This window comes from Panthera tigris, chromosome D1, assembly GCF_018350195.1.
Source record: "Panthera tigris isolate Pti1 chromosome D1, P.tigris_Pti1_mat1.1, whole genome shotgun sequence".
NCBI lineage: Eukaryota > Metazoa > Chordata > Mammalia > Carnivora > Felidae > Panthera > Panthera tigris.
Genome location: NC_056669.1, coordinates 5,809,316 through 5,836,313, shown reverse-complemented (window position 1 = coordinate 5,836,313; position 26,998 = coordinate 5,809,316). Strand labels below are relative to the sequence as shown.

The 26,998-nt window shown below is 41.4% G+C and overlaps 1 protein-coding gene across 1 annotated transcript in view; it reads left to right on the top strand.

Annotated features, from left to right (window-relative positions):
- Nucleotides 1-16,126: 16,126 nt before the first annotated feature.
- GUCY1A2 (guanylate cyclase 1 soluble subunit alpha 2) overlaps nucleotides 16,127-26,998 on the top strand; it is a 322,831-nt gene continuing 311,959 nt past the window's right edge. The window contains exon 1 of the mRNA XM_042957957.1: nucleotides 16,127-16,447. Coding sequence (XP_042813891.1) covers nucleotides 16,127-16,447 — 321 coding nt within the window. The remainder of the gene's footprint in view (nucleotides 16,448-26,998) is intronic.

The following is a 26,998-nucleotide window of genomic DNA, read 5'->3' as shown; positions in this document are numbered from 1 at the left end:
CTATTCCTATATTATTTGCCATCTTTTATCTTTTTTTTTTAATGCTTCCGTAATGGACTATTTTTTCTTTATCTAGTAAGTCCTCATATTTTCACCACTAAAAAAATCTCATAGAATAAAGCTATAACGGAAGTCTGACTTACATACTCCAAACTATTTTCCAGTTTCCACCAACTGCCAATCTAGCTGGTTAAACCAGATTATAGTTCCCCGATCTTCCTCTAGCATTGCCTGTTTTCCTCCTGTGGTGTTTACTAATGTTGAGGTCTTTGAGACATGCGTTTATTTCTTCCTCTCCTTTCATCATTAATTTTGGGTATCTGGGGGAGGAGGGTTGGTTCTTATTTCCTATCAGTTATTTTTTGTTGTTGTTGCTGGTTAATTTTTTTTTCTATGCATTTCTCTATACTGTAGGGCTTTGTTCTTGTTTTTTATTTTTTCTCTTTCTTCACAGATTCTTATCCTGCACATGTCCAGTCTCCTCTGCCATCCTGTGGTCTCTCACTGGATACCCAGGACCTTTGTTTGTTGAGTATCACTTGCCAGAGTAGTTGGGCGATATACATTTGTCCATATAAAAAAGTTATTAGTAGACCCCTCTGTCATGTTTGACTACATCACCCTCCATTCCTAAAATTCTTTGACTTGACATTCTCCTAATTCTTTCTGGTCCTTTTCTGATCGATTTTCCTCTTTCTCCTCTGAGAGTTGTTCTTAGAATTTGGTGTTGCTCAAATATTTTTGTTTCTATTTTCATGATAGTCTCTCTGTGTGTCGGTTTGCTATTGCTGATGTAATAAATTAACTACAAATTTAGTGCCTTAAAACAGCACAAATTCATTCTCTTGAAGTTCTGGAGGTCAGAAGTCCAAAATCAGTTTCGCTGGACTAAAGCCTAGGTATCATGAAGGCTTGTTCCTTCTGGGGGTTTTTAGGGGAATATATATTCTCTTGTCTCTTCCATCTTCCAGCCGCTACCTGTACTCTTCTGTATTCTTCAGCTTGCAGCCTCTTTGTCCATTTTCAAAGTATATCACTCAAATTTGTGTTCCTGTCATCACTTGGCTTTCTTTCCTAGCTCCGATTCCTCCTGCATTCTTACAAGGACCCCGTGATTACATTGCATTTACCCAGATAATCTAGAATAATCTCCCCTGTCTCAAATTCCTTATCTTAATCACATCGGTAAGTTATCTTTTGCCATTTAAAGTAACATAGTCATAAATTCCAGTGATTAGGCTATGGAGGTCCTTGAGGAGGGCATTATTCAGCCTATCACACTTTTATCAGTCTCTCTTACTCTTTTTTTTTAAAGTTTTATTTGTTTGTTTTTGTTTTTGTTTCTTTTCTTTTCTTTTCTTTTCTTTTCTTTTCTTTTCTTTTCTTTTCTTTTCTTAGAGAAAAAGAGAGAAAGATGGAGAGAGAGGGGAAGAGAGAATTCCAAGCAGGCTGAATGCTGTCAGTGCAGAGCCTGACGCAGCGCTCAGTCTCACCAAGAGTTAGATCATGGCCTGAGCCAAAATCAAGACACAAGGCTTAACCACCCAGGCACCCTAAGTCTCCTTTATTCTTATGGTTTTGATTAAAACCCAAATGCTAATAATTTCCGTTATCCACATGTCCTATCCAGTTCCCTTTCCTGCATTCAAGGTCCATACATCTCACTGCTTGCTAGACGTTTTCATCTGAATCTATTTCAAATTCAATTATAAGAAAGAGACCTTATCATCTTCACCAGACCGTGTCCTTTTCCTGTGTTCTTTATATCAGTTGACAGTCTCCAAAACTGAAACATGGGGTCATTCTTAAATCTCAGCTCTCTCTCAGTTCCTGTATTAAATCAGCCACTGTGTCCTCCTAACTTAGATTCTCTACACTTGTCTAATCTTTCTCCTTTATCTTTATTTTCAATTATCATTTCCCTCATTTGCAAAATGGTGTGATAGTGTATAATTCTTGTAAGCACTATTATGCCAACTTTACAGATAAAGAAATTGAAGCATAGGGAGATGAGGGCCCGTGTATGGTTACCTAGTGAGGGAGTTGGGATTTAACTGTGATGTCCACTATGAAACTCAGTTTAGACATCTTTATCTCCAAGAAGGTCTTTAGACCTTCTTTTTCTCCTAAGTTGTATTAGGTACCTCTTTGTAAATCCTGTGTGATCTCCATTATTAAACCTACCATTAAAAGATGTTTATCATAGGGCATCTGGGTGGCTCAGTCGGTTAAGTGTCTGTCTTCAGCTCAAGTCATGATCTCAGAGTTGGTGAGTTTGAGCCCCACGTCGGGCTCTGTGCTGACAGCTCAGAGCCTGGAGCCTGCTTTGGATTCTGTGTCTCCCTCTCTTTTTCTACCCCTCCCCTGCTCATTCTCTGTCTCTCTCTGTCTCTCAAAAATAAATACACATTAAAAAAAATGTTTATCAGTTTGTGTGTCTGTTTCTTCCAAGGGGATTAAAAAAAAAAAAAAACTGTATTGCTGGGTCCTTGAATAAAAAGACTGTTTTATACTCCTTTTTGTTTACAACACCAAGTACAGTGCATGACACAAAGTATTACTCAATAAGCTTGCAGATGAAGGAATGAATTAGCAAATATATGTTGGTTTTATTATTTTTTCTCAATAAAACCAGAAACATTCTTTGTGTTTTCTGCATGAAGCCATTATCTCTAAGTCTTTAAGTAATAATCATAATAGAGGTAATTACCATGCTGGAGAAAAGACAACTTAATTCTATCCTTGATATGGATTCCTGTTTTTGTAAGGAATTGCTTTATACAAAATAATAAAAATAAAATAAATCATGAAATTAATGTTAAATAGAACAATGCTTTCATTACCCTTCAGAAAGCATTTTCTACTTTTTTCCTGGTTTAAGTAAGCTGCAAGTATAATGTAGAGCAAATGTAAAAAATCTTTATTCACATAATTTAAATTCCTCAGAACTAACTAATGGTGGAAATGAATTCTTTTTCTGTTTGTGTTGGTATCAATTCAAGCATGAATGCATCTATAATTTGTTCTCAGTTATCAATTTACGTAACAGGAATATGTCTCTTTTGTAGCTTAGAAACTGGGTAGCAAATACCTTGGAAAAAAAGATTATTTTTCTTTGTGAAAAAAATGTATAGCTTTACCTCAGAACATTGGAACTCACCACAGTAGAATACCAGCGTGTCACTGATTGCTGTATGCCAGTGAATTTGAGTGACAGTCTGACTTTGCCAGTGCTGACGTTTACTTAATTCCCAAGTGTGTGAAGACTATTATGATCTATTTTATAAATTGACACTTTTTTAGTGATTAATATTGAATTCCCTTTAAATCTGGCCAGATTGCACAGAAATTATGTCATTTGTATAATAAGAAAACTTTTTTTTTTTTTTTTTTTTTTGCTAATGGAAAACTACCAACAGAAAGCAAACAGCAAAGAGCAAAGGTGTTCATTTTCGAAATAGGACACCAAATAGAGCAGGAACAACTGAGGAAGAAATTCTGCTAAGATAAATGGAAATCAAGGACACTGAGAATCTATGACCTCATCAGTCTGGAAACAATTAATTTTATTATGGTTCATTACATAACCTCCTAAAGAAACAACCACCATATAAACTAAGACAAATGAAGGAGCAGTTGAGAGCTACAGATAGAGAACAAGTTGAACATTTTCCTTTAGTAGCGTTAATGCTATTTTGGTTTTGCAAATACTTTAGTTATCCTGTGAAAAGAACACTTTAGAAGCAATTAAGTATGATATTTGGATGGGACATTTGCATTTAAACTTTAATCAAATCTTTGAGGCACTTTTGAACAAAGTTACAAATGGTGGTTACTGCCTTATAAAATGGACAGTGTTTATGGGAAATTTGGGAGATGACTCTTGTTTTCTTGTCAAAGTAGTGAACACTCTCAATTTTGCTGTCTCTGAGTAAAGGTCTCATTTGCTCATTAATGGGTGGCTCAGTCTCTTGAGCATCTGAATCTTGATTTCGGCTCAGGTCATGATCTCATGGTCATGGGATCCATCCCCACATCAGGCTCTGTGCTGAATGTGGAGCCTGCTTGAGATTCTCTCTATCCTTCTCTCTCTGTCTCTTCCTCTCTCTCTCTCTCTCTCTCAAAAAGAAAAGTCTGGTAATTTCAGATACCTGTTTGCTCCTGTTTGGTCCATCTTCACTCCTGTTTGGCCAGTATTTGTTGTAGAATTGTATATGTTGATCCCATGATATCCTCCTCCTCTCCCCCAGTTATCCTATAGTCACCATGACAATGATCAGTATTCACACAGCCATCTTCCTATCTCTCTCTCCTCCTCCCTGCCTCTAGAATCTCCAGGTCCTGGCTGATGGTGCTTCCAAAGTATAATCTGCACTGGCTCACTAACTGACAAGAAATGCCTGGAAGCCAATCCTTTCAGTTTGTGTGGATGAACATTCACTTTCAGCTGAGATACCAAAGGGAGCAATCTCACAGTCTTTCTTTCACAGGAAAGGGAGCTGTATTAGATTGAATGTAAGGGTACAATGTATTTGGTATGAGTCAAGGTGAGATGATTTTCTTGACCAATGTGGTTTAGGATCCTTTTCACTGAGTCAACTGCATGACTGTCTTAGGACACCAAAGGAAGGATTTTTGTGTCTGTCTGTTAAGTACAATACATACCACTGATCCTAACACACAAGTGGTAATTACTGGGTCTTTGGGGGGGTTCCATATTTTAAACAAGTGGTTTCTGTAGAAGGTAACTCTTCTTCCTACTGCTTTATTATGACCGATGTGCTTTGCAAATTGGTCATTTTAGACACTAAGAAAGCTGAAATGGAAAGTTGATGTCCTTTATGGATTTGGATTATATTCTTGGATAATATAGGCAGATAATACATAGCAAGTATGCCCCAAATTTGAATGAGATTAAAGAAAGTGGTTGTGTGTGTGTATGTGTGTGTGTGTGTGTGTGTGCATGTGGAGGAGGGAACATCATGAAGAGGCAGCATACTGTAGTTTTAATCATATGCAGCCAATTTCTTGGACAAGTGAGGCAGTTTTGCTGATTTATGTTCTTGGAAATAATGGGTTGTAGAGATGAACGGGTAGCTTTTTTTCACATGTCTAATACAGTCTTAATGTCACCTGCCAGGTAAAACAATTAGAATAATTTTTTTTTTCAATGCTTGCCGGAACAATTGGGATAGTAAGGCCTATCCCAATCTGGTCTTTGTTTTCTTATTAAACTTCCCACAATCCCTCAGTATTTATTCTTTGACCCTGTTTGGATTGCGTGCACTGTATTTCTGAACACAAAATACCCTCTCTTCCATGTCCAATTTATTCATTTACATCTTTTCAAATATTACCCATTCTTCAAAGGCCCATTTGGGTCTCATTCCCTTCATATGGAAACAGAGTTTATCTTTCTTTATTTTCTAAAATATTGCAACTTATTTTCCATAGGACAGCTAATCTGGTATATTTTGTAGGGCCATTTAGGTATTGATATTATTTAAGTTTTCCTTATGCTTTTTAGAGTGTAAATTCTCCAAAAGTGGAGACCATATTTTGTCTTTATAATGTCCACTGTTCTTGGCTTAATAATATACTTTTAAAATATGCATTAAGATGAATGGACATGGATGAATTAACTTCTCCATAATGGTCATGTGTAAGGGGATTAATGCAAGTCTATTCTTACTATCTGAGAAAACAACCAAATAATATCCTTTACAAATAATGAGCTAAACTTTTTTTCCTTTCCCAAGGGAGTCTTTCTTAGAAACAGTATTCTACTATAGAACTATGAAATGAGATTTTGCAGTGCTAAGAGCTCTACCTGTGATTAACTATGTGCCGTTGAACCATGGACAGGTCTTTCAATCTCTGAACGCCTTTGTTTCTCTATCAACAAATGCCATAAAGTTCTTTCTTTCCCCTGCGTGGCAGTAGATGTTATAGGGAATAATGAGCCCTACCTTTGCCTTTCCTGGCCTTATCAACAAAGAATACTTACCAAGATTTCAGGGTCAGTTTTTACAAGAAAAAACATACAAAAATCTTTAACAAGTATTTCATAAGGTAATACTGTTCTGCTACACTATTGGCATACACAATCTTTGGTAAAAAAGATTATATGTATAAGAAATATTAAAAGCAAATATTTTATGTGTCTTTCCAAATTATTTAATTTCTTACTAGGCATTCAAAGCTTTAGTTGATAGACAATTAATGAGTTAAACTATGAAACATTTTTAAATCATAGAATAATGCACTGTTAATCATACTTAAGGTAATATTCTGTACACAAATTTATTACATTAGAAAATGGCATTAAAATGCATAACTTTCTTTTTTTAATATGAAATTTATTGTCAAATTGGTTTCCATACAACACCCAGTACTCCTTCCAACAGGTGCCCTCCTCAGTGCCCATCGCCCACTTTTCCCTCTCTTCCCCTCATCAATCCTCAGTTTATTCTCAGTTTTTAAGAGTCTCTTATGATTTGGCTCCCTCCCTCTCCAACTTTTTTTTTTTCCTTCCCCTCCCCAAGGTCTTCTAAGTTTCTCAGGATCCACATAAGAGTGAAAACATATGGTATCTGTCTTTCATAATTTTCATTTTACACTTGTAAGCTCTTAATGTCTATTTACTCAGAGTCTGTAATCAAGATAATGGGCAAGCTTTTTTGAGAACTTTGGAAGGGCTGAGCAACCACGGTCATAGTTCCCAAGTTGCACAGCAACAGATTCCTGGGATGCTGTCATGAATGCACAGGGGTGCGGAGAGAGAGTTTAAAAGCCCAAGGGAAAAATGCCTATACTTAACATCTGTTAAAAACTGACCAGACTGTTAGCTTTAAGTAGTTTACAGTTTTAATACTGGATTGTGCTACATCATTTCGATCACTTCATACATTTGTGAGGCTGGGTTTTTGGGAAGTTGCTGTGATAAAAAAGTGAAAAGCACAGGAAAATCAGTGTGGAACAGGGTATGAGGGTGGCACCATTGTCTCCTCACTGGGTTTGAGAAGGTGTGCAGTGCTCAACCTCATTATTAGTTAGTTTAAAAATGAATTAAATAATTAAAATTACTTAAGAAACTTTTTTTGTTCATGTTACACATGTTTTTAAGTGCTACCAGATTGTTAAGATGTGAATGCTTATTAAATTGTTTGGGTGCAGCTACCTTACAAATTGAATTGTTGCATATTTCTTTTGGTCTAGGGTGCTATTAAAATTACTTAGTAAAGCTAAAAACCAAGAAAATTTGGGACTTCTGTTCTTTGAGATCAAAGTGCAAAGGCTTTTCGATCGAGCAAGGATAGGTCCAGTTTACGTGTGTATAACCTGGACGGAGACAGAGTCACTTGTGGGGTCTTAGGACAGAGGACGTGTGCGTACACAGTTACATGGTTCTTGTTTGGCAACAAGGATTTCTCTGCATTTGGCCCTGATAAGACTTACTGTGAGTTAGAGAAATGGAACGTTTTCTAGTTCACGGTGGTGGTATGGATGCCCATTGATTTTGGTCCACCAAAAAGAGGAATTAATGCAGTCACTCTAAGGCGAACTGTCGGGAATGAGTAAACATATGTTTTATTTGAAAGGTTTCAAATCTTTTGGTGGGGAAGTGTTTTAGAATTATTTTACCACTGTTTTTTATGCTTGAAGTGATCTGTTCATTGCTGAGGTCACTCATTGCAAAATCAACCTTGAGATGTTTTTCAGAAATGATAATAGCATGAGTATAAATTGTGATTTCTTAATTTCTTCAACAGTTTGTTCCTATTAATTATTTTAAGGGATCTAAGTACATTGCCATTTAACCATTGATAGTGATATTTTGCAACTATTTACTTTATATCTTGTGACAAGGGTACAACATTTCATTCTTAATGCTAATACTTTTAAGAATTCTGATATTTATATAAAAATTGGATTTTAAAAGAATAGAGTCTTTGTTTTAAGATACTGATTAAATAACAGATTGCATAATCATGACAAATTGGGCATATTTAAGTAAATGTCTGTTAACATTAACAAGGTTATATCAAGATACTCTTACTGATAATTCATACTTATTATTGCTAGCTGTCAAGCTTAATAAGTTGCAGACAGGAAGATATGATTCCTTTCTATAATATAATAAAGCAGACAGAGGAATTAGGTTATGAAAAGACAGGGAGACGGTGAACATCTAACCAAATACAATTGAGATGAAATTTTTTTTTTATCCATTTAATCCTGTGGACCATGTTCACGGCAGCTTTGTATAAGGAGAAGATCTTAGGCAGTTACAGAAAGGATTTGCTGAGGAATTGCATTCTCAGAAAGGATACAGTGGGGAGGAAGAATAGAAGATGGCCTTATGATGTGCAAGGAGAAATTTTTCTAGGCACAGGGTATGTCTGGAGTGAAAATGAGTAACTACACACAAGTAGAAACATTATAAAATACTGGGGATTGATCATAGCCTGGAGAGTTTAATCGAGAGGTGAGGGGTCTGATCCCAGGGAGGTTAAGCAAACTTGCTTGTGGCTAGTTATTAGCAGAGCAGCTTCTAGAACGTGGAGATGCTGCACCCATCAGTGGTTTTCCATGACACTTTGTGCCAGGGAATAATTCCAACATGTTAATTGTGTATGCAGTATTTATTTGTAATGCAATAAACCACTCACATTGTGATTTTAATGCATCAGATTTGTTTTTCTCTGTGTTTTTAGGACATTTGAGGACACTTACAAGAAGCAGTCAGGAAACGTGTTTCAGTAGAGAAAGCACAGGCTTAGGAGTCAGGGCTGGAATTATGACTAATATTTATCAGCTCCATGACCCTGGGGAAGACATTTAAAGTCTCTGTGCAAGAATTTTCATATCTAGGAGTACCTGGGTGGCTCAGTTGGTGAAGTGTCCAGTTTTTGGTTTCGGCTCAGGTCATGATCTCACGGTTCATGAGTTTGGCCCCCGCATTGGGCTTCACCCTGGCAGTGCGCAGCCTGCTTGGGATCTGTCTGTCTTCCCCCCTCCCTTGCTCATGTTATCTCTCTCTCTCTCTCTCAAAATAAATAAACTAAAAAAAAAGAATTTTTATATATGTGAAAGTGGGATGATACGTCCTAGTGTGGCACTGAAAAAAATTACATGAAGCTAATGAAGAGATCCTGGTCCTTAACAGGTTCTCAACAAATGTTAATTCACCTTTGCTTATATAGATCTGGAAAGCAAAGGTTTGGAAATAATTTGGAAGGTAAAGGTATGGGTACAAGGTGGAAAGAGGTATTTAGGAAAATTTTTACAGGCTACAGTGGACCACAATAGAATCATTAGTGAGAAAATATTGCTCTTATTAGACCTATAAGGGCAATACTGTGGTCTACAAAAACATGTAGGCAAGGGCACACTAATCTTAAAATATAGTCTTCACTTAGTATCTGAAAAAGAATCCCAACTTAAATAAAGTGTGCAGAGAGCTAATGATGCTGAAGACACAGAGGCTGTGAATTATAGGAGGCGTTGACTTATAGGGTCTTTCCTTAGCAGAAGATAGGTTTCTGCAATGCATGATGGAGAATGCAAAACCACTTAGAGCCACATAGGAAAGAGAGCGTAGTCTGCCAAAGGCACCAAAAGACACTGCTTTCTTTCCCTTTTCTTGCTTTCTTGGAAATGGTAGCATCAAAAAGTAGCCATCCCACTCATAACTCATGAGTATCTTTCTGGAACAAATTCTACTAAACATTGCATTAATTTTATTACTTGCCTTCTACCTCCCCCCACTGCACGCCCCCCCTCCCCCACCTTTTCTTTTTTTGAGTATCGAGTGCTTTATCCCTTAGGGATGGTTTCATAATGAAATGGAACCATAGGATGATGGATTGCATTGTCTTCCATGCGTCTATATATGAACAAAGCAGATGGTTCTTCTCAATTTGATATTATCCTTAATATTTAGTTTTACTTGCAAAGTTATGCAAAACTATGAAGTATAATATCTCCACTCTTATTTGTTCACAAACTTGCAAGAAAGTATTTTTGCTCTCTTTTAAAAAGGAAAGTATGAGAAAGTGGGAGGTATAGACAGATCTCATTCAGGGAGATCTGTACCTAGGGTTAAAACTACAGGGAGTGAGCGTGTGTGTGTGTGTGTGTGTGTGTGTGTGTGTGTGTGTGTAATTTTCTAGGTTAGGGATCCAGAAATGCTTGCCCTAGTTAAGAATTCAGCAGCTACTATATTTCATTAGAGAACTTGCTTTAATGTTACATGTACAGTTCCTCTGAGGCACCAGATTTATGTAAAGACTGACTCCAGGGAGAGATTTCATCAGACTTCTGATAGTAGGCAAGAGATCTGCTCCAGGGAACACTTATGCAGATGTTACAGGTTTTCTTTCCGGAGACTTAGATGGATGAAAAGAAATTAAGAAGGAGTTTGAGGTTCAAAAAGCAAAGAATTTGGGGAGCAAGGACTGATTGTAGTTTTTATTTGAATTTGACAGACGTGAGTTTTTAAAAAATTAAAAAAAATTTTTTTTAATGTTATTAACTTTTGAGGGACAGAGAGAGACAGAGTGTGAACAGGGCAGGGGCAGAGAGAGAGGGAGACACAAGGTCCAAAGCAGGCTCCAGGCTCTAAGCCGTCAGCACAGAGCTGGATGCAGGGCTCAACTCATGAACCTGAGATAATGACCTGGCTGAAGTCAGGTGCTTAACCGACTGAGCCACCCAGGTGCCCCAGATGTGACTTTTTAAAACTACTTCTCTAGGAAGGATGAACATCAAATTAAATGGAAAATGTAAGTGAAAGGAGTTTATAAATGGCGATGCTGTATATGAAGCTAAGGCATACACAACAGTTTTATGTTTAAAGGGGGGAAGAGTCACTATCTTAATTAAGGTGGAGAATCTGCTTGCTTTTAAAAAATATTTTGGAGCATTCTTCCCTTTTTTAAATTGAGGTACAATTGATATATGACATATTAGTTTCAGGGGTACGAGCTAATAATTTGAGTTTTGTATGCATTACAAAGTGATCATCACAGTAACTCTAGTTACCATCCATCACCGCATTTGACCCCCTTCACCCATTTTACCCACTCCCACCTACCTCCCCTTCTGATAACCTCCAATCTGTCCTCTGTATCTATGAGATTTGTTCTTTCCCTTTGTTTTGTTTTTTAGATTCCACATATAAGTGAAATGATAAAGTATTTCTCTTTCTTTGTTGGACTTATTTCACTTAGCATAATATCCTCAAGGGCCATTCATGTTGTTGCAAATGGCAAGATTTCATTATTTTTTATGGCAGAGTAGTATTCAAGTATATATCTATAACTGTCTATAACTCTATCACATATTCTTTATTCACTCATCCTTTGGTGGACACTTGGGTAGCTCCCATATCTTGGCTATTGTAAATAACACTGCAGTGAACATAGGGGTGTATGTATCTTTTCATATTAGTATTTTTGTTTTCATTGGATAAATATCCAGAAATGGATTAGCTGGACCATATGGTAATTCTACTTCTGGTTTTTTTGAGGAACCTCCATATTATTTTCCATAGTGGCTGCAACATTTTGTATTTCCACCAACAGTGTACAAGGGTCTCTTTCTCCAAATCCTCTCCAACACCTGTTGTTTCTTGTCTACTTTGATAATACCCATGCTTAATAACAGGTATGAGGTGATAACTCACTGTGGTTTTGATTTGCATTGTCATGATAATGAGTGATGTTGAGCATCTTTTCATGTGTTGGCCATCTGGACGTCTTCTTTGGGAAAATGTTTCTTTAGGTCCTCTGCCCATTTTTAATTGGATTGTTTTGTTTTGGCTATTAGATGCTAATCTCTTGGTAGATATATGATTTACAAATATTTTCTCCCATTTAGTAAGTTGCCTTTTCATTTTGTTGATGGTTTTCTTTGCTCTGAAAAAGGTTTTTAGTTTGGGGCGCCTGGGTGGCTCAGTCGGTTAAGCGTCCGACTTCAACTCAGGTCACGATCTCCCGGTCCGTGAGTTCGAGCCCCGCGTCGGGCTCTGGGCTGACGGCTCAGAGCCTGGAACCTGCTTCCGATTCTGTGTCTCCCTCTCTCTCAGCCCCTCCCCCGTTCATGCTCTGCCTCTCTCTGTCTCAAAAATAAATAAACGCAAAAAAAAAAAAAAAAAAAAAAGGTTTTTAGTTTGATGTAGTCCCACTTGTTTGCTTTTGGTTTTGTTATCCTTGCTTATAGAGTTAGATCCAAAAATTCATTGGTAAGACCCATGTCAAGGAACTCACTGCCTATGTTTGCTTTGAAAAGTTTTATGGTTTCAGGTCTTATATTCATGTCTAATCTGTTTAGGGTTAATTGTGGTGTATGGTGTAAGATAGCAATCTAGTTTCATTCTTTTGCATGTGGCTGTCCAGTTTTCCCAACACCATTCAAATGTCCATTCCACATTGTGTATTCTTGCTTCCTCCGTTGTAAATTAGTTGACCAGGAGAATCTGCTTTCTTAAGGAGTGTTTTCCAATGCTTGATCAATCTGAAACGAGTCCTTGGGTGCCCTCTCCAGCCTCATAAACAAACCAAGTATATTCCTGTATTTCCCTTTTCCATTGGGAAATGATGCTTTAAGGAGTTTATTGAAGCACGGTGTATCCAGCAGGGCTAGATTTGTGGGTATGAGTCTTTGAAAAAAAATCAGAGCACAAACTCTTCGTTTTCAGTAGACTACTCTTTCCTAAAGTGTTTGGATTCCTCACACTAGGCCTAAGCCTTAAAAAAATTTTTTATGAGAATCGATTATGTTTCCTTTAAAAATGTTAATTCAACTATAGAACACAGCATTCTGAATCCTACTCCTGAACAGAAATACAAAGGAAACTGTTGAAAGTGGTGGAGATGATCTATTGTCTATATTTAGGCCTCCATTTGTTTATAGTTTAAAGATCAGTGGGAAAATCATGATGAAAGGCAGGGTAATTTATACAGAAAATCATAAGACCCCTTCATCTGGCTAGGTTCTATAAAGAGTCTTTGATTCAAATGGTTCACACAAAGCGGAAATGTTCCAGTGGTTCAAAGTTCTTTCTGGCAATAAACTTGTAGTGTAAACAGGAAGACTACTTAGGCCTCTTGTGAATTTTAGAAACAGAAGATACTTATTGCTTTGCACCCATTTTTACTTTGAAACATGAGTTGGAATGTTTAGTAAAAGTTCTGGTTTTAAGTTCAGTGCACAGGTATTTCCCTTAGCGTAGAAATACGTGTGTGTGTGTGTGTGTGTGCACTCGCTCAAAGCAGTACTTGGTTAAAAGAATGAAGGGCGTATGCCATTTAGCATCCTTAATGGAAGCTATAAAATCCTGTGACTCTGAAGAACTGGCCAATTACTTCATTAGTACTAAAGAATTAAGAACTACAGCTTGTGCTGTGATGGATACCGCACAGCAAGATTATTAAACAGTTTCTCCCAAGTTGGAATAATGTACTTTTCAAAGGCACCATCCGTTGTATTTCATGGGAAAAACAAGGACTAGAGAAGCTTTTTAGCAAAACTGATGACTATTCTTTATGACAGAAGGTATAATTTGTGTCTCATTTCCAGTGGAAACAAATACATATAAGATTAAATGAGGTAATGGGAAAATCAACAATAGATGCACCACACGATCAAATGAAAAATAGCAACAATAATAATTATATGTAATAATTACTATAATTATAATAATCATTATTGTTTTATTTATTTTTTACAAGTTTTTATTTATATATATTTTGAGAGAGAGAGCATGAATGGGCCGGAGGGGCAGAGAAAGAAAGACAGAGAGAGAGAGAGGAAGAAAGAGAAAGAATCTCAAGCAGGCTCCTAGCTGTCAGTGGAGAGCCCAATGCAGGGCTTTATCTCACGATCTCACCAACCTTGAGATCATGACCTGAGCAGAAATCAAGAGTCAGAAGCTTAACCAACTGAGCCACCCAGGCCCATATTATTATTTTAAAAGCAAGACCTGAATTTCCTGTACTAGGATAACCTATGCAGTTAGGAACTTATTCAGGTTCAGAAAGAGTACATATATTTTTGAAGGCGAGCATGTGAGAGTACACACTTTTTATAACTTTAATGTCTACTTAAAATCTGAGAAGAAGGGATGTCCTGAATTAATTGAGTGGATTTTCCCAAAATATAAAAGGAGACCTCGAATAGCATTTATACTTATTTGGGTCCTCATAAACAACTGGGAAGATTTAGAGTTAAAATCAAATTGGGGTTGGACATATAGCAAAGTTTTTGTCGTGTGTGTGTGTGTGTGTGTGTGTGTGTGTGTGTGTGCCTGCGTGTGTGTTTCAATACACAAACAGCCCACAAATTCATCTGCCTTCACCTTGGAAGGGCCAGTCCTTTAAACAAAAACACCACCAAAAGCACTTTGGCATGTGCACCCTTGAGGAGCTAAAGCTAGAGCCCCTGAACTTTTCTTTCCAGGCGAGTGGAGGTGGGGAGCGTGCTCACCTGCTCTGCCGCACGGGGAAGCACAGCCCGGGACCCCTCTTTTTGGTGACTCTCTTATTTGCCCTTTTTGTCCCCCATCTCTTCCCTAATGTCCGAACAAGTCCGACGCTTTTCAGGAGCTAACAAGCAGGCGCAATGGGGCCAGGCTCTGAGGGCGGCTGCTGGTTTGCCACGAGGCAAGCTTTGGAAGGAAACAGCTCCACCGCAAACTCGCGGCAAGAGATGTGCTCGCGCCCTGGCCGGTCTGCTCCTGGGCTTTGAAAGGCCTTTCTCTCCATCCTCCCTCAGCTTTCCGAGCAGCATGCCAAGTGCACAGAGATCGCGTGTGTAGCGCAAAGAGCAGGGAGACTGCGGGGCCTGGAATCACTCCCCGGTGTCCCCCGGCCGGGTCCTAGGTAGCGCAGTGTGCAGAAAACTGTCCCCCCCGGTCCGCGACGCCGGCGCGCGCGGCTGCAGGTCGCAGGCGGAGCTGTCCAGCACTCGTGCGGAGCCGGCGGGAGCCCGGAGCCCCGCGCGCCCCAGCCCCGCGGACGCGCAGCAACAGGGCTCTCGCCCGGCAGAACCTTGTCCTCGTTAGCTGCCTCCCGGCCCTGGGCCCGCTCCGAGCCCCCGCGGCCTCGACCGAGGCGAGCACTCCGCCCCGCGAGCTGCTCCGGAGGGCTGGGTGCCAGCACGTTGCCCCTTCCCTCCCCTTGGAAGCGTCTTCTCTGGAGCCGGCGGGCTGCGCCGACCGGCCTTTCCCCTTCGCCTCAGAACTTAAATAAACTCGGAGGAAGGCAGGGGAAGGACGGCTCTGGACCCCCCGCTCTTCCAGTTGGCGCCCCAGGCTGCCCCGAGGTGGCTCCACAGGGACGTCTCCCACGCTCGGCCCCCCGCGCTGTCCGTCCGCTCCCGGGCTGGCCCCCCCGCGGTCGAGGGCCGGGGGCGCTCGGGGGCTGTGTGGGCCCTGCGGTCCGATCCGGCCCGCCGTGCGCTCCTCCTCGGAGGAGGGGAGGGTGGGAGCGGGGAGGGCGCACAGAGGACGGCGACCAAGTGTCCTCGTTGCTCCTGAAACGTGGCGACGGGCGAGGCTGGGACTCGCAACGAGTATGATGGCGACACGTGATACCGGCGGAGGGAGCGCACGGGGGGGGCGGGCTGATAAAGGGAGAAGGAGGGAGGCGGGCGGCGAGGGGCGGGCGGAGAGAGGGGAAGGGGGGAGCGATCGGCGCGCGGGCGGCAGAAGCTCAGCCTCCCGGACCGCTCGGGGCCGCAGCGCCGCCGCCCCGCCGCCCGCGGCCGCACTCTCGCAGCCTCCCCGCGAGCGGGAGCGGGAGCGCGGCGCACCGCCAGGCGGCCGGGCGAGCGCAGAGGCGGCGCGGCGCGAGCAGCGGCGGAGGCGGCGGCGGCCCCCTAGCGCAGCCTGGCGTCGCCGCCGCGCCCGGGCCCCAAGTTCCCGCCATGAGCGGCCGCCCGCGCGGGCTCCGCGGCTCCGGGGACTCCCGCCCGGCCGGGCGCGCCCGTACAGCCCCGCGACCCCGACGCGCCTAACGCCGCCGCCCGCGGGTCCCGCCGCCGCCGCCGCCGCCGCCACCGCGGCCGCCGCCCGCGTCCCCGCCGCCGCCGCCGCCTCGGCCGCCGCAGGGCCGCCCGCAGCATGTCTCGGAGGAAGATCTCGTCCGAGTCCTTCAGCTCCCTGGGCTCCGACTACCTGGAGACCAGTCCCGAGGACGAGGGCGAGTGCCCCCTGTCCCGGCTCTGCTGGAACGGCAGCCGGAGCCCGCCCGGGCCGCCCGAGCCCCGCGCGGCCGCCGCCGTCGCCCCGGCCCCTGCCGCCGCCTCCTCCTCCTCCTCCTCCTCAGCCTCAGCCGCCGCCGCCGCCGCCGCCGCCACGGCCGGGGCCCGGAGGGCGCAGCGCCGGAGGCGGGTCAACCTGGACTCGCTGGGCGAGAGCATCAGCCGCCTGACGGCGCCCTCGGTGAGCCCGGGGGGTGGGGGGCGGAGGACCCGGGTGGGGAAAGTTGGCGCCGGGAGAGCGCGGGCGTGCGCGCCGAGCCCGGCCTCTGGGGGGCGAGCCGGCTGCGGTCCCCGGGCCGCCCCCGACCCCTGCGCCCGGCCGGAGGGGGGCGTCAGCGCGCGCGGCGGCGGGGCGAGGCTTCACACATGGGGTGTCAGGGTTCTACGCGGGGGAGGGGGGGGTGTGGTGGCCCGGACGCTCCCCTCCTGGCCGTGCACTCCTGCTCGCTCTCGGTCACCCCGGCGCCCCCTTCACACCCACCTGTTCTGCTATCCCTAAACTTTCCCAGGCCCAGTGTCGTGCAGCTCCCCTTTCCCGGTCTTGCCTCACTGTTCCCCAGGATCCCAAAGGAGCCCCTGCCCCTTCCAGGAAACTCTTCCTCTCTTTTTTCCCACACTCTCTTGGGCTCCGCGTGACCTTTTCTGACATCTCTGAATTCCACAGGCTTTCTGCCTTCTGTGTTGCATCCCTTTTCTCAAGAATTTCAGGAACTGGCTGTTAGATACTTTTCTGAGTTGCCTTCTAATGATCTCTGGTTTTTTCCCCCCACCCGCTGCCCCCCCCCCCCTTATTCCCTGAGCATTTACTGGCTCAACTTTCTTCTCTGGGGGAGCCTGGTGTCTGCTTTTCTAAACCTCCCTGGTGTTTCTTGCACACCTACCTCAACCTTCACTCCCTTTACCCTGGATTCTTCAGTGCTTTCTCCCTCATTTTGTCCTGGCTGCCTTGTATTGGACGCTTTATACTGATCTGTTGAATTACTAAATGCCTTCCTAGCCTTCTCTTAAACTTGTGCTCACCCGGGATGTCTGCATCAGCATTTCGGGGTGTGCTCCAGACTCCTCCACGTTCTAGACATTTTTCCAGTGGCTTCTGCCTCATTCCTGTCCAGGCTGTTCAGCTACCCTTGACTTTTACCAACCGCAGGAATGCCAGACCCTCTGTTCCAGTCTTTCTGTGACAGATGAGCTCTGTTTGGAAGGAATCCGCTCCAGTGCAGACGGAATCCTAAGGAGATTCTGTGTCAAATCTCCTGAGAAACCTTTTATTCTCATCCTGGTCTTGGGTGCAGGGGCTTCCACTCGGGACAGAACTTTAACCTTTGCACCCCTGGGTGCACCCCTGCACTCCTCTTCCTTTTCTCAAAGTTTGTGAAATGAATCTGAACAGCCATCTTATTTGACTATTCTGGAATCTCACTTTTGAAAGCACTCTTGCAAATGATGATAGGAGGCACCTGTGAAAGCGTGGGATCCGGAGGGACAGGGTGTTAGTACCAGGCAGTCCTACAAACATCCCTGTGGCCCTGGCATTAGTGAAGAAGGACCTTTTCTGTCTCTGACAATGAAACTACTCTCAGTCCTCTTCCTTTCCTTGCGTATTTTCCCTTCAGCGTCCCTTTCTTCCTTCCACGTCTTCCATTGATAACATACAAAACAGATCTCAGAATGGGGTGGCAACTGTTTGCTATTCTTTACTGCAAATACTTCCCAAGACGCATCATCTTAGGAACTATGTGATGTTGCAAATTGTTGAACTTAGAAGCCTTTATAAAAGGAGGCCGGTAATCCTGCAGGTCTGTAGTTTTGTGTTAGTACCTAAAGCAACATTTGTGCAATGTAGTAATTGGTCAGTACAACAGATTCGTATCTGATACAGTGATTTTACTGAAGGAAATGACTAGTTTTGGGGAGTTTTTTTTTTTTTTTATCATTTTGGAGTTTTCTTTTTGCCTTTGCATCAGAATTTACAAATCTCTAAAAAGTCATGGCAATGCCTCCGGTAATGCCGATTTAACTGAAGGCTGTTCTCGACCGCTTAGGTGAGAGGTGCATAAAATAAACTGAACTCAAGTATTTACTGCCAGAATAAGAGAGGGAAGGAAGGAATAGCTTCTGATTTTTACCTTTATAGGTCAAATTTGAATGACACTAGCTTTCTGATGGATAAAAAGCATGTGCCCAGATAATAGTTTTCAGGATAAGAAATTTGCAAATCATTGCAATGATCATATATAGGTAACAGCTCTGTCTGCTTCCCATGCTACAGTTATTTTCCATTTTGAAATTAGCCTATTAGCTACAATGCTGACAGCACACAGGTGAGTATGGTATAAATATTTGCAACATCGTAAGGCACGTAGGAGCAAATTTTCTTTGGCTAACCATATCACCTGTATGTAGACTTGGTAACACAAAAACAACAGAAAGATTTTATTTCAAAGCAGTGACTTATTTCTGTGTTCTCCACCCTCCCCCCCCTTTTTGTTTGGCAGTCTAGAACTCTGCTTCAAGAAGTTTCTGTAGATTCATTTTCTTATGTTGTCAGCATTCTAAGTTTCTCTGAAAACACTTGGGGAAACAAATTATGTCTTCTGCATTCTCTTTCATTAGCACCAAGTGACTGTTTTTGAAAGAAGTAATTTAATAGAGAGTAGTTATAACCAAAGCATTCTTAGAGGGCAGTTTCCAGCTGTTTTGTGTTGGGAACCCTTTTTTGTATTCTGTCACAGCGTACCTTAGGAGAAGCTATCTTTGCTGTGGAAGTTTCTGCCTTCTTCGTGGCCTCGCCACGGAATGTTGTCTCAGCCACAGCGGATTGGCTCTTTATTCAGAATAACTTGCAAGTAGGAAATGAATTTAATAAGCCCAAGGATATGGCCAAGTGATTCAGCTAGCTGTTGGATCATTGGAATAGTCACACTCAGGTTTTTGACATTTTGATAGGCATTGTTAGATGCATTGATGTTGGCTGTAAATATTGTAATACTTGACACAGTTTTAATGATAAAAGTAAACTGAATTGGTGAAAGTGAAAAAATTCCAGAATTCATGAGGCCTGGTTCTCATTCACTGGACCTTGGACAACTAACTACTTATCTATCCCTGTGCATGTTACTTTAACCCTCTAGGAGCCCCCTTGTCTGTACGGTGTGACACTTAGGGTTCCCAGGATCCCTCCCTGTTCTTGCAACCTATGAAGACATATTTTCAAGCTTTTGATAAGCTCTTATAAAGGCATGTCAAAGGAAAGCAGGCATCTATAAGTTTTAAAACTTTGAAGAAAGTAGATTACTTTCTGAAGTAGGGACATTTATTCTGCGCAGTTATTTAAAAATATTTGAAATATTTGTGGATCTAGTGTGTGGTAAGTATTGTGCAAAGTACTGGCAATACATATTCCAAACAAAACATTCCCGGTCCTTGACCTCATGGAACTTCTTTAATTATAGCCTTTATTTTAAGGAAGCTGTGCTGAAGGAAAACATAAGAACTCCGATTGTCTTGGAGCTGTCTACGGGAAGTTGATTTACCATTCGCTGTGGATAATTTTGTTCATTGTGAATTTCTGGGGCACAGCCATAGCAATAAAAATAATCCTAAAGACCTGGCTGAAGATGCATAAATCACTTATCACATTATTGATTTTGAAATAATTTACTTGGGAACACATATGGAGAAACAGCTGGGGATTTTACATCAAGGGTGAATTTAGTAACTCATGTATTGCTATTTTGCTCTTATAAATGAGAGTTGTTGAGAACCCTATCACTTAGAACCCTATCACTTACCGGGCTTGGGATTGCTAATGTCAGCCTGTCAGTGAAGATATTCCAAGGGACCAGTTTAAGGTCATGGCTTTGCTGGTTTTCTTGTCGGAGAACTGTTGGCTGTCACAGCATCACAGGTGGCTCTCAAGGCCCCAGAAGCTTTGGAGAGCCGAATGGCAGGAAGAAAAGTAACTGGAAGGGTGGCAAATAAGGGGAGGAAAGCTACTGACAGAGAGTAGTCCAAGAAAATGAGAGAACAGCGAGGAAAGGAAATGGAAGGGAAGCCTACATTCAAGCAGCAAAAAAACAAAAAACAAAAAACAAAAAACAAACAAAAATTGCTTCATTATTAGTGGAAAGGAAATTGTATTGGTACATGTCTAGGAAAAAGTGGAAGAACATGAAAAAACATTTAGCCTTCCCTGATATTAAATAAAATGAGCTCTCTGCCCTGTGTAAACCCTTAAAAAAAAAAAAAAACAGAAAAAAAACCCCTTAGAATGTGACAGTGGTACTAATATGGAAATAATGAAAAATGAGTATGGTATATTCATGAGAGAGGATACTTCATCAATTTATATATCTTATTGATGATTTCAAGATTTGGGGCTCAATTTGGCTAATAAGTTCTGAGCAACACATCCATTAAAATTAAAAAGTTAGACAAAAGGTATTCTAGTAGATCCATGTTTTTATATCTGTAGTAATTAGATGCTGGAATCTGAAATCAGAATTTGATGGGCATCTGTCGCATTTCCTTACCTCATCCCTAGTCATTGAGAAGCATCATGGCAGAGCTGAAGGAAGGCAGATTTGGAATTTGACAGCTGTGGGTTTGAGTAACTCCCTGCTGAGCCCCTTACTATGTGTGGGACCCTGGAAAGGTGACTCCTCCCTTCTCAGAGCCTTGGTTTCCTATTTTGTGAAATAGGAATAATAGCTACCTTGTGGATTTGTTGTGAAAGAGGGCACTATTCTTTGTGACACTCCTGCAACACAGTAAAACATTAGCTTCAGACTGCGATCCATCAATTTCAGCTGAATTAGAATGTCTCCAAATGATTGAAAATTTTTCTACATAAAAATTTTCTTTTTCTTTTACTTTTTTTTTTTTTTTTGCAATAATTACTTGCTAGTAACCTTACTGAAGGAGTTTATGGGTTAACTGATGTCATGTCCTCAGAAAAAAAGGTGATAAGAAGGAATTAATTTTGTTGGCCTTGCCCAGCCAATCCATTAAAAAAATTAAAACTGGAGTCCCTTTTTGGCTTCCTGGCTAGGACTGCTGTGTGCGCACGAGCATGTGTAATCATTGCAGATTCAAACATTTCCAGCAAACTGCTGAATGCTATGTGGCATTATGAAAACCAGTCTTGTAAATTCTCTAAAAATACAAGGGTGTGTATATTTGGTAGAATGTGGGTATTTTCCAATAAGTCAGTTTTAGATTAGAAAGAAAATTAGAGAGGTGATAGAGAAATTGCTTATTTTTATTGCCTGAGAATTTCAAGCATTCCCCATCTAACCAATTCCCCATTCAAACGAATTTGTACGGCTGTTCAAGGGCTTAGGCTGTGATGTCCAGTAGTTACTCAGCTAGTGGCATTTATGTTTCACGTACAGTGCTCTATCCTTGTTTGGCTACTGGCTCAGTTGTTAAGTCTTTATTTTGAAGTTGATTTTTGACAATGAGAAATGCCATCAGTGATTCTTAGTTTATAGGCCGAGGTGATAAGTGATTATACATTCCATTTTAGTATGTGATTTATCTACCTCGAAATACTCTGGGAAATGTGGGGAGAGTACTTGAGTACTGTTACGTGTTTTCCATCTATATCATCATTGCTCTTTTATTTACCTTTTTTTTTTTTTTGGACTTGTTCCATCATGTAGAGCTGAAGGTAGAAATTGAAAGACACGTATTTCATTGCATATGGTAGTAAAATAAATGCATTGATTGTATCGAGGTATATACATCATTCACTGTGAGTTAGCAAGAAGACAGAATGATCCCTTTTGGAATTTCACACATATCTAGGAAGGAAAAAGGATCAGCTGATATTAGCAGGGAGAATATTTGCTAGGGTTGTCTGGTGACCAGGTTTCCCTTGATGCATGAGCTAGTATTTAGCTCAAAATTTAAAGTTCCTCTTTTTAAATTCTGACTCTTACCTTGATACTCTTATGTTGGTCTCATATTTAGCACAGTACCTGGTACCTGATGGGTGATTCAGTAAAATACTCAGAATAAATGAGTGGATGTTCTTTGTTCAGTTGTCAAATTCCATTATTTCTTTTGTGTTTGAGGTTTCTTGTATTATGTGTGGTTCAAACAAAGTATTTATATTTTGTGCCCAGTCTGTGAGAGATACTTTCAAGTATGTGAACCTGTTTGAATTTTACTTACACCTGCCATTAAAAAAAATTTTTTAAGTTTATTTATTTGGGGGGGGGGTGGGGCAGAGACAATCCCAAGCAGACTCCACATTATCAGCACAGAGCCCAATGCGGGGCTTGAACCCACAAACCGTGAGATCATGACCCGAGCTGAAACCAAGAGTCAGACACTTAACTGACTGAGCCACCCAGGCACCCCCTACACCTGCCTTTTAAAGCAAAACTTCAGAATGCAGTCATGTTCAAAGAGAGCAGATGGAGTAGTTTCCTCCTCCTGGAAACTTAGCGAGTGGCCCATTTGTATTTTAAGAAGTTAGGTAAATGTGATGACTCTCCTCCAGTTTCCTTATATTTTCTTAGTTTTTTTTTTTTTATACAATTCCCTCCCAAATGAGAGAAATATGTTTGTCAGCAAGTGGGATCCTGCTGCCAGAAATGCACTCTTAAGAGCTGGAATGACATAATTCTGCTCTTCAAATATCACTTCAGGACGGGATCTGAAGACCTAGAATTATGTGCTGTAAACTCAGAGTATCTCATAAAATTGACAATTCCAGACTAGAGTGATTTAGGAAGTAGGGGAGCTGGAAATATCTCTGAAGCCTGGAGATCTGTTGAGCTGTGGTGGGGAATTGAGAAAGAGTGAACATTCTTATAAATAGAACAGTGAAAAGTCACTATCAGTACAGGCTTTATCTAAGGCTTATTAAACAGGTCTTCCTTTAAGCTAGTGGTTTATCAGACCTCGTTGAACGTAAGAAATACCTGAAGAAAGTTGTGAAAATGCAGATTCTTGGGCCCCTTCCTCAGAAAGTCTAGTTTGTAGCCCTAGGGAGGGGCATGGGCTCTAACTTTTAAGTCACACTCCAGGTGATTGCTAGGCACACCGAAACTGACTGAATTCCATACTGTCAGGATCGTGGATCCAGGCTCACTGAGCTCTGCAGACTGAATTTTTTGGACAGAATAGATCTGGAAGTAACTCCTTTGGGGTGAATACACGTCAAGCAATTACTGACCAACAGGGGACAGAATAAAGGCAGTGACTTGGAGCCATGTCTCATATGGTATCCTTTGTGTTCAAAATAACCTGGTTGGTTGCATGGCAGAAGGTATCTGAGATTTCACTGTTTGTGGTTTCAATTATTTATGACCCTTTTCCCATTTTTGCTGAGGATGCCTTGTTAGCTTCCCGAAGTTTCTGTTCAATAGGTCACATGTCGTTGCCGTCAGGGTTCTGTGGCCTCTTTCCTCTGATTCAAGAAACAGCTATTCAAAAAACGTTGGGGAGAGTAGAGGAGAAGGGAGAAGGGTTGTTGTGAGGGTCCACCTGACATTGCATTCCGAGTTTGGTTTTCAGAGTGAGACTGACATGGCATTTCTCAAATGTTCCTTCTACTGGTTCCTTTTGGAGCAATGACTTGTTTGTATGCCAATACATTTTTTTTAAGGTGAAGGGAGAAAGAAACATCTGGATGCCAGAAAAAAAATGATCTTCCTAGAAAAGAAGCAATAGGACATTCAGATAGCAGACATGTAGAACCAGCCTTCAAACCCTACCAAAACATGACAAATACAATACTGGTTGCTAATATCTCCATCTGTAGCCAATTAGTCTTTCTCTTATTCCGTGGTTGAGCTGGGTAAGAGTCCAGTTGAACTGTCCAGATAAATGGTGATCCAACATTTAAAGAAATTTGCATTTGCAGAGAACTCTAGAACCATTCTGTCATGAGAGGAGGCTGTCCCTGTGGAAATCCTGATATTATCTTACTTGTAAGTCCTTGAAGTCACCTTTGCCTCCTTTTCCTTTCACCGTAGTTTGTTATGTGTGAGTCTGCTGTGCCTGGTGGAGGAAATAAAAATGTTCTAGAATATGCTTCCATTTCTTGTTGCTTTATGCCTATACTTCTTCATGCATAAACCCTCCAACTTAATATTGGGAGAGAATGGTTTTTTTAATTAGTATTGTGCACACACAACTAGAGACGGACCGACAGGCAAACATACACACACACACACACACACACACACACACACACACCCATCCATCTTGTTTCCAGTCACTGCATTATTTTCCCCATGGACTACTAAGTTATCTTTCACATCTCTAGTATAGTACTTACTGTGTTGTGATGTGATTTTGGTTTATTCTGCCTCCTTAAGGCAGAGATCTATATATGTTCATGCCTAGTAGAAAGTCATTTACCTATTTATTTACTTATTTATTTATTTTAAAGTTTATTTATTTCTTTTGAGAGAGACAGAGACAGACAGTGAAAGTGGGGGAAGGGCAGAGAGAGAGGGAGACAGAGGATCCCAAGCAGGCTCTGTACTGCCAGGACAGAGCCCAACGTGGGGCTCAAACCCAGGAAACTGTGAGATCATGACCTGAGCCAACACCAAGAGTCAGACGCTTAACCGACTGAGCCACCCAGGTGCCCCTAGAAAGTCTGATTTATAAAGACCCTCAGGAAATGTTAGGAGAACAAATAAATGTTGAATAAATCCTTGTGTAGATTGTGGTGTATCTGGTAATGCTTTGTAGGCTCCCATTATTTTATGCTGCCATATTTCAGTTCTGCTTCATGAAGGGTTCTGTTTGTAGCTTTTGCTCAATCACAAATAGGAGTAAATATAGTTATAACATGTTTTACAGTGCTTTAAAATTTTCACGACACTCTGTATTGGGTATTTTATTGTAGCTTCACAATAATCTATAGATTTTATGCCAATTATCTTTAACTTTGCTTAGTATGATTATCGTAAATGCCTAGAGACACAGTAATGGCGGGGGGGGACATATGTATTCTCACTTAGAGGTGTTTGTGTCTTTTCTGCGAAAGGGATATGGTTCTCTATAAGTTATAGAGATGGTATCCCGCTCTGCTCTTTTATTCAGCGTTATCTCAATGTATACGAAATCCTGTGTTATCAAACATTCTACTAAACAAAATCTTCACAAACTAGCACATCCACAGTGACCATTATAGACATAATAATGGTGCTGGAGGGATAGAGTCTTCAGGAAAGTGGTAAAGTTAGAAATTATTGACTTAAGGAATGGAAAAGAAAACTGATCAGGAATAGGTAGATGTATTATTGGGTATTTTTTGAGGGCCCAGCTGAGGCTGAATGTAATGAATTTGTAGCCTAAACTGAGCAGGTGATTACAACTAGGAGAGACAGAAAGTTGTGAAGGTATATGCGTTGTATATTAAAAGGTCTATATGTCAGTTGAGTTTGAGGTGTTTGAGAGGAATCCATTGAAGTAGAGGGTTTTGCCTTGGGAAATAATGAGAATGAATGTCACAGGGGGCAGACTGTAATATTCAAAGGCATTTCTAGTCATCCTCTATTGGACGCAGATCTGATGTTAAGCTTATTTAATTTATATCTCGGTCTTATTGTTTTCGCTATTGAAATCATTCTCTTAGAATAGCTGATTCCCCCAGGTGGCCTTCCCTCTCCACTACACCATCCCCAAACCAGAACTGGTAACTCATAATTCGTGATTGAAAAACTCAGTTCTATCTGCTTGATTAGTATTTATATGATGTTTTCAAAGTTAGAATTAATCCTTGAAAAATATGAGAATATTCAGTTACATCATTCAATGCACTATTTATGGTCCTTAGTTGTCACACAATGAGGTTTCCTTGGCTCAGACTTGATACACTGCTTCTTGAGTATGAGAAGTAATGTGTATGTGCAGTATGTGGAGTTTAGAGTAATGGTGGCTACCAACACATTTCCTCTTGTATTGGAGAGCACATTTCTTTCTTTCTTCCTTCCTCTCTCTCTCTTTCTCTGTCTTCCCTTCCTCCCTTCCTTCTTTCCTTCTTTCTTTCCCTTTCCATCCTTCCTTCCTTCCTTCCTTCCTTCCTTCCTTCCTTCCTTCCTTCCTTTTTCCCCAGCAGATATTTTCTTACCTGAAAGGTTAAGAAAATACTTTTGGTGAACCAAACATTCTAAGTAAACTGTTACATATGCAATATCAATTTGTCAGTGGATGAAATTCAATAAAACACACTTGAGGGTTAAGCAATTTTCGTTGTATTAATCAGTCTTTGATAATCCCAGAGACTGGCTATGGGTTTCAGTACCTCAGTGTCATCATTATGCGTCATAATTACCACTGTGCTATAGGTGTGTGGACATTCTCATAAGTGGAATATCTTAGATAATCAGATGCTTATGAACAGGACATTTCTTCTAAATGGAAACACTGAAGAACTCTAAGGTTCTTGTGGCCTCAGAGAGTTAATATGCATTTACTTAGTTTCTCACACTCCAGCAGGAGGCAAGGGGAGGCAAGTTAGGAGTGGATTTTAAAAGAAGTTTTAATTTGGGGTGCCTGGGTGGCTCAGTTGGTTAAGCATCTGACTTTGGCTCAAGTCATGATCTCATGGTTCAGTTCATGAGTTGGAGCCATGTGTCAGGCTCTGTGTTGACAGCTTAGAGTCTGGAGCCTGCTTGGGATTCTGTCTCTCTTTCTCTCTCTCTGCCCCTCCCCCATTCATTCTCTCTCTTGCTGTCTCTCTCTCTCTCTCTCAAAAATAAAT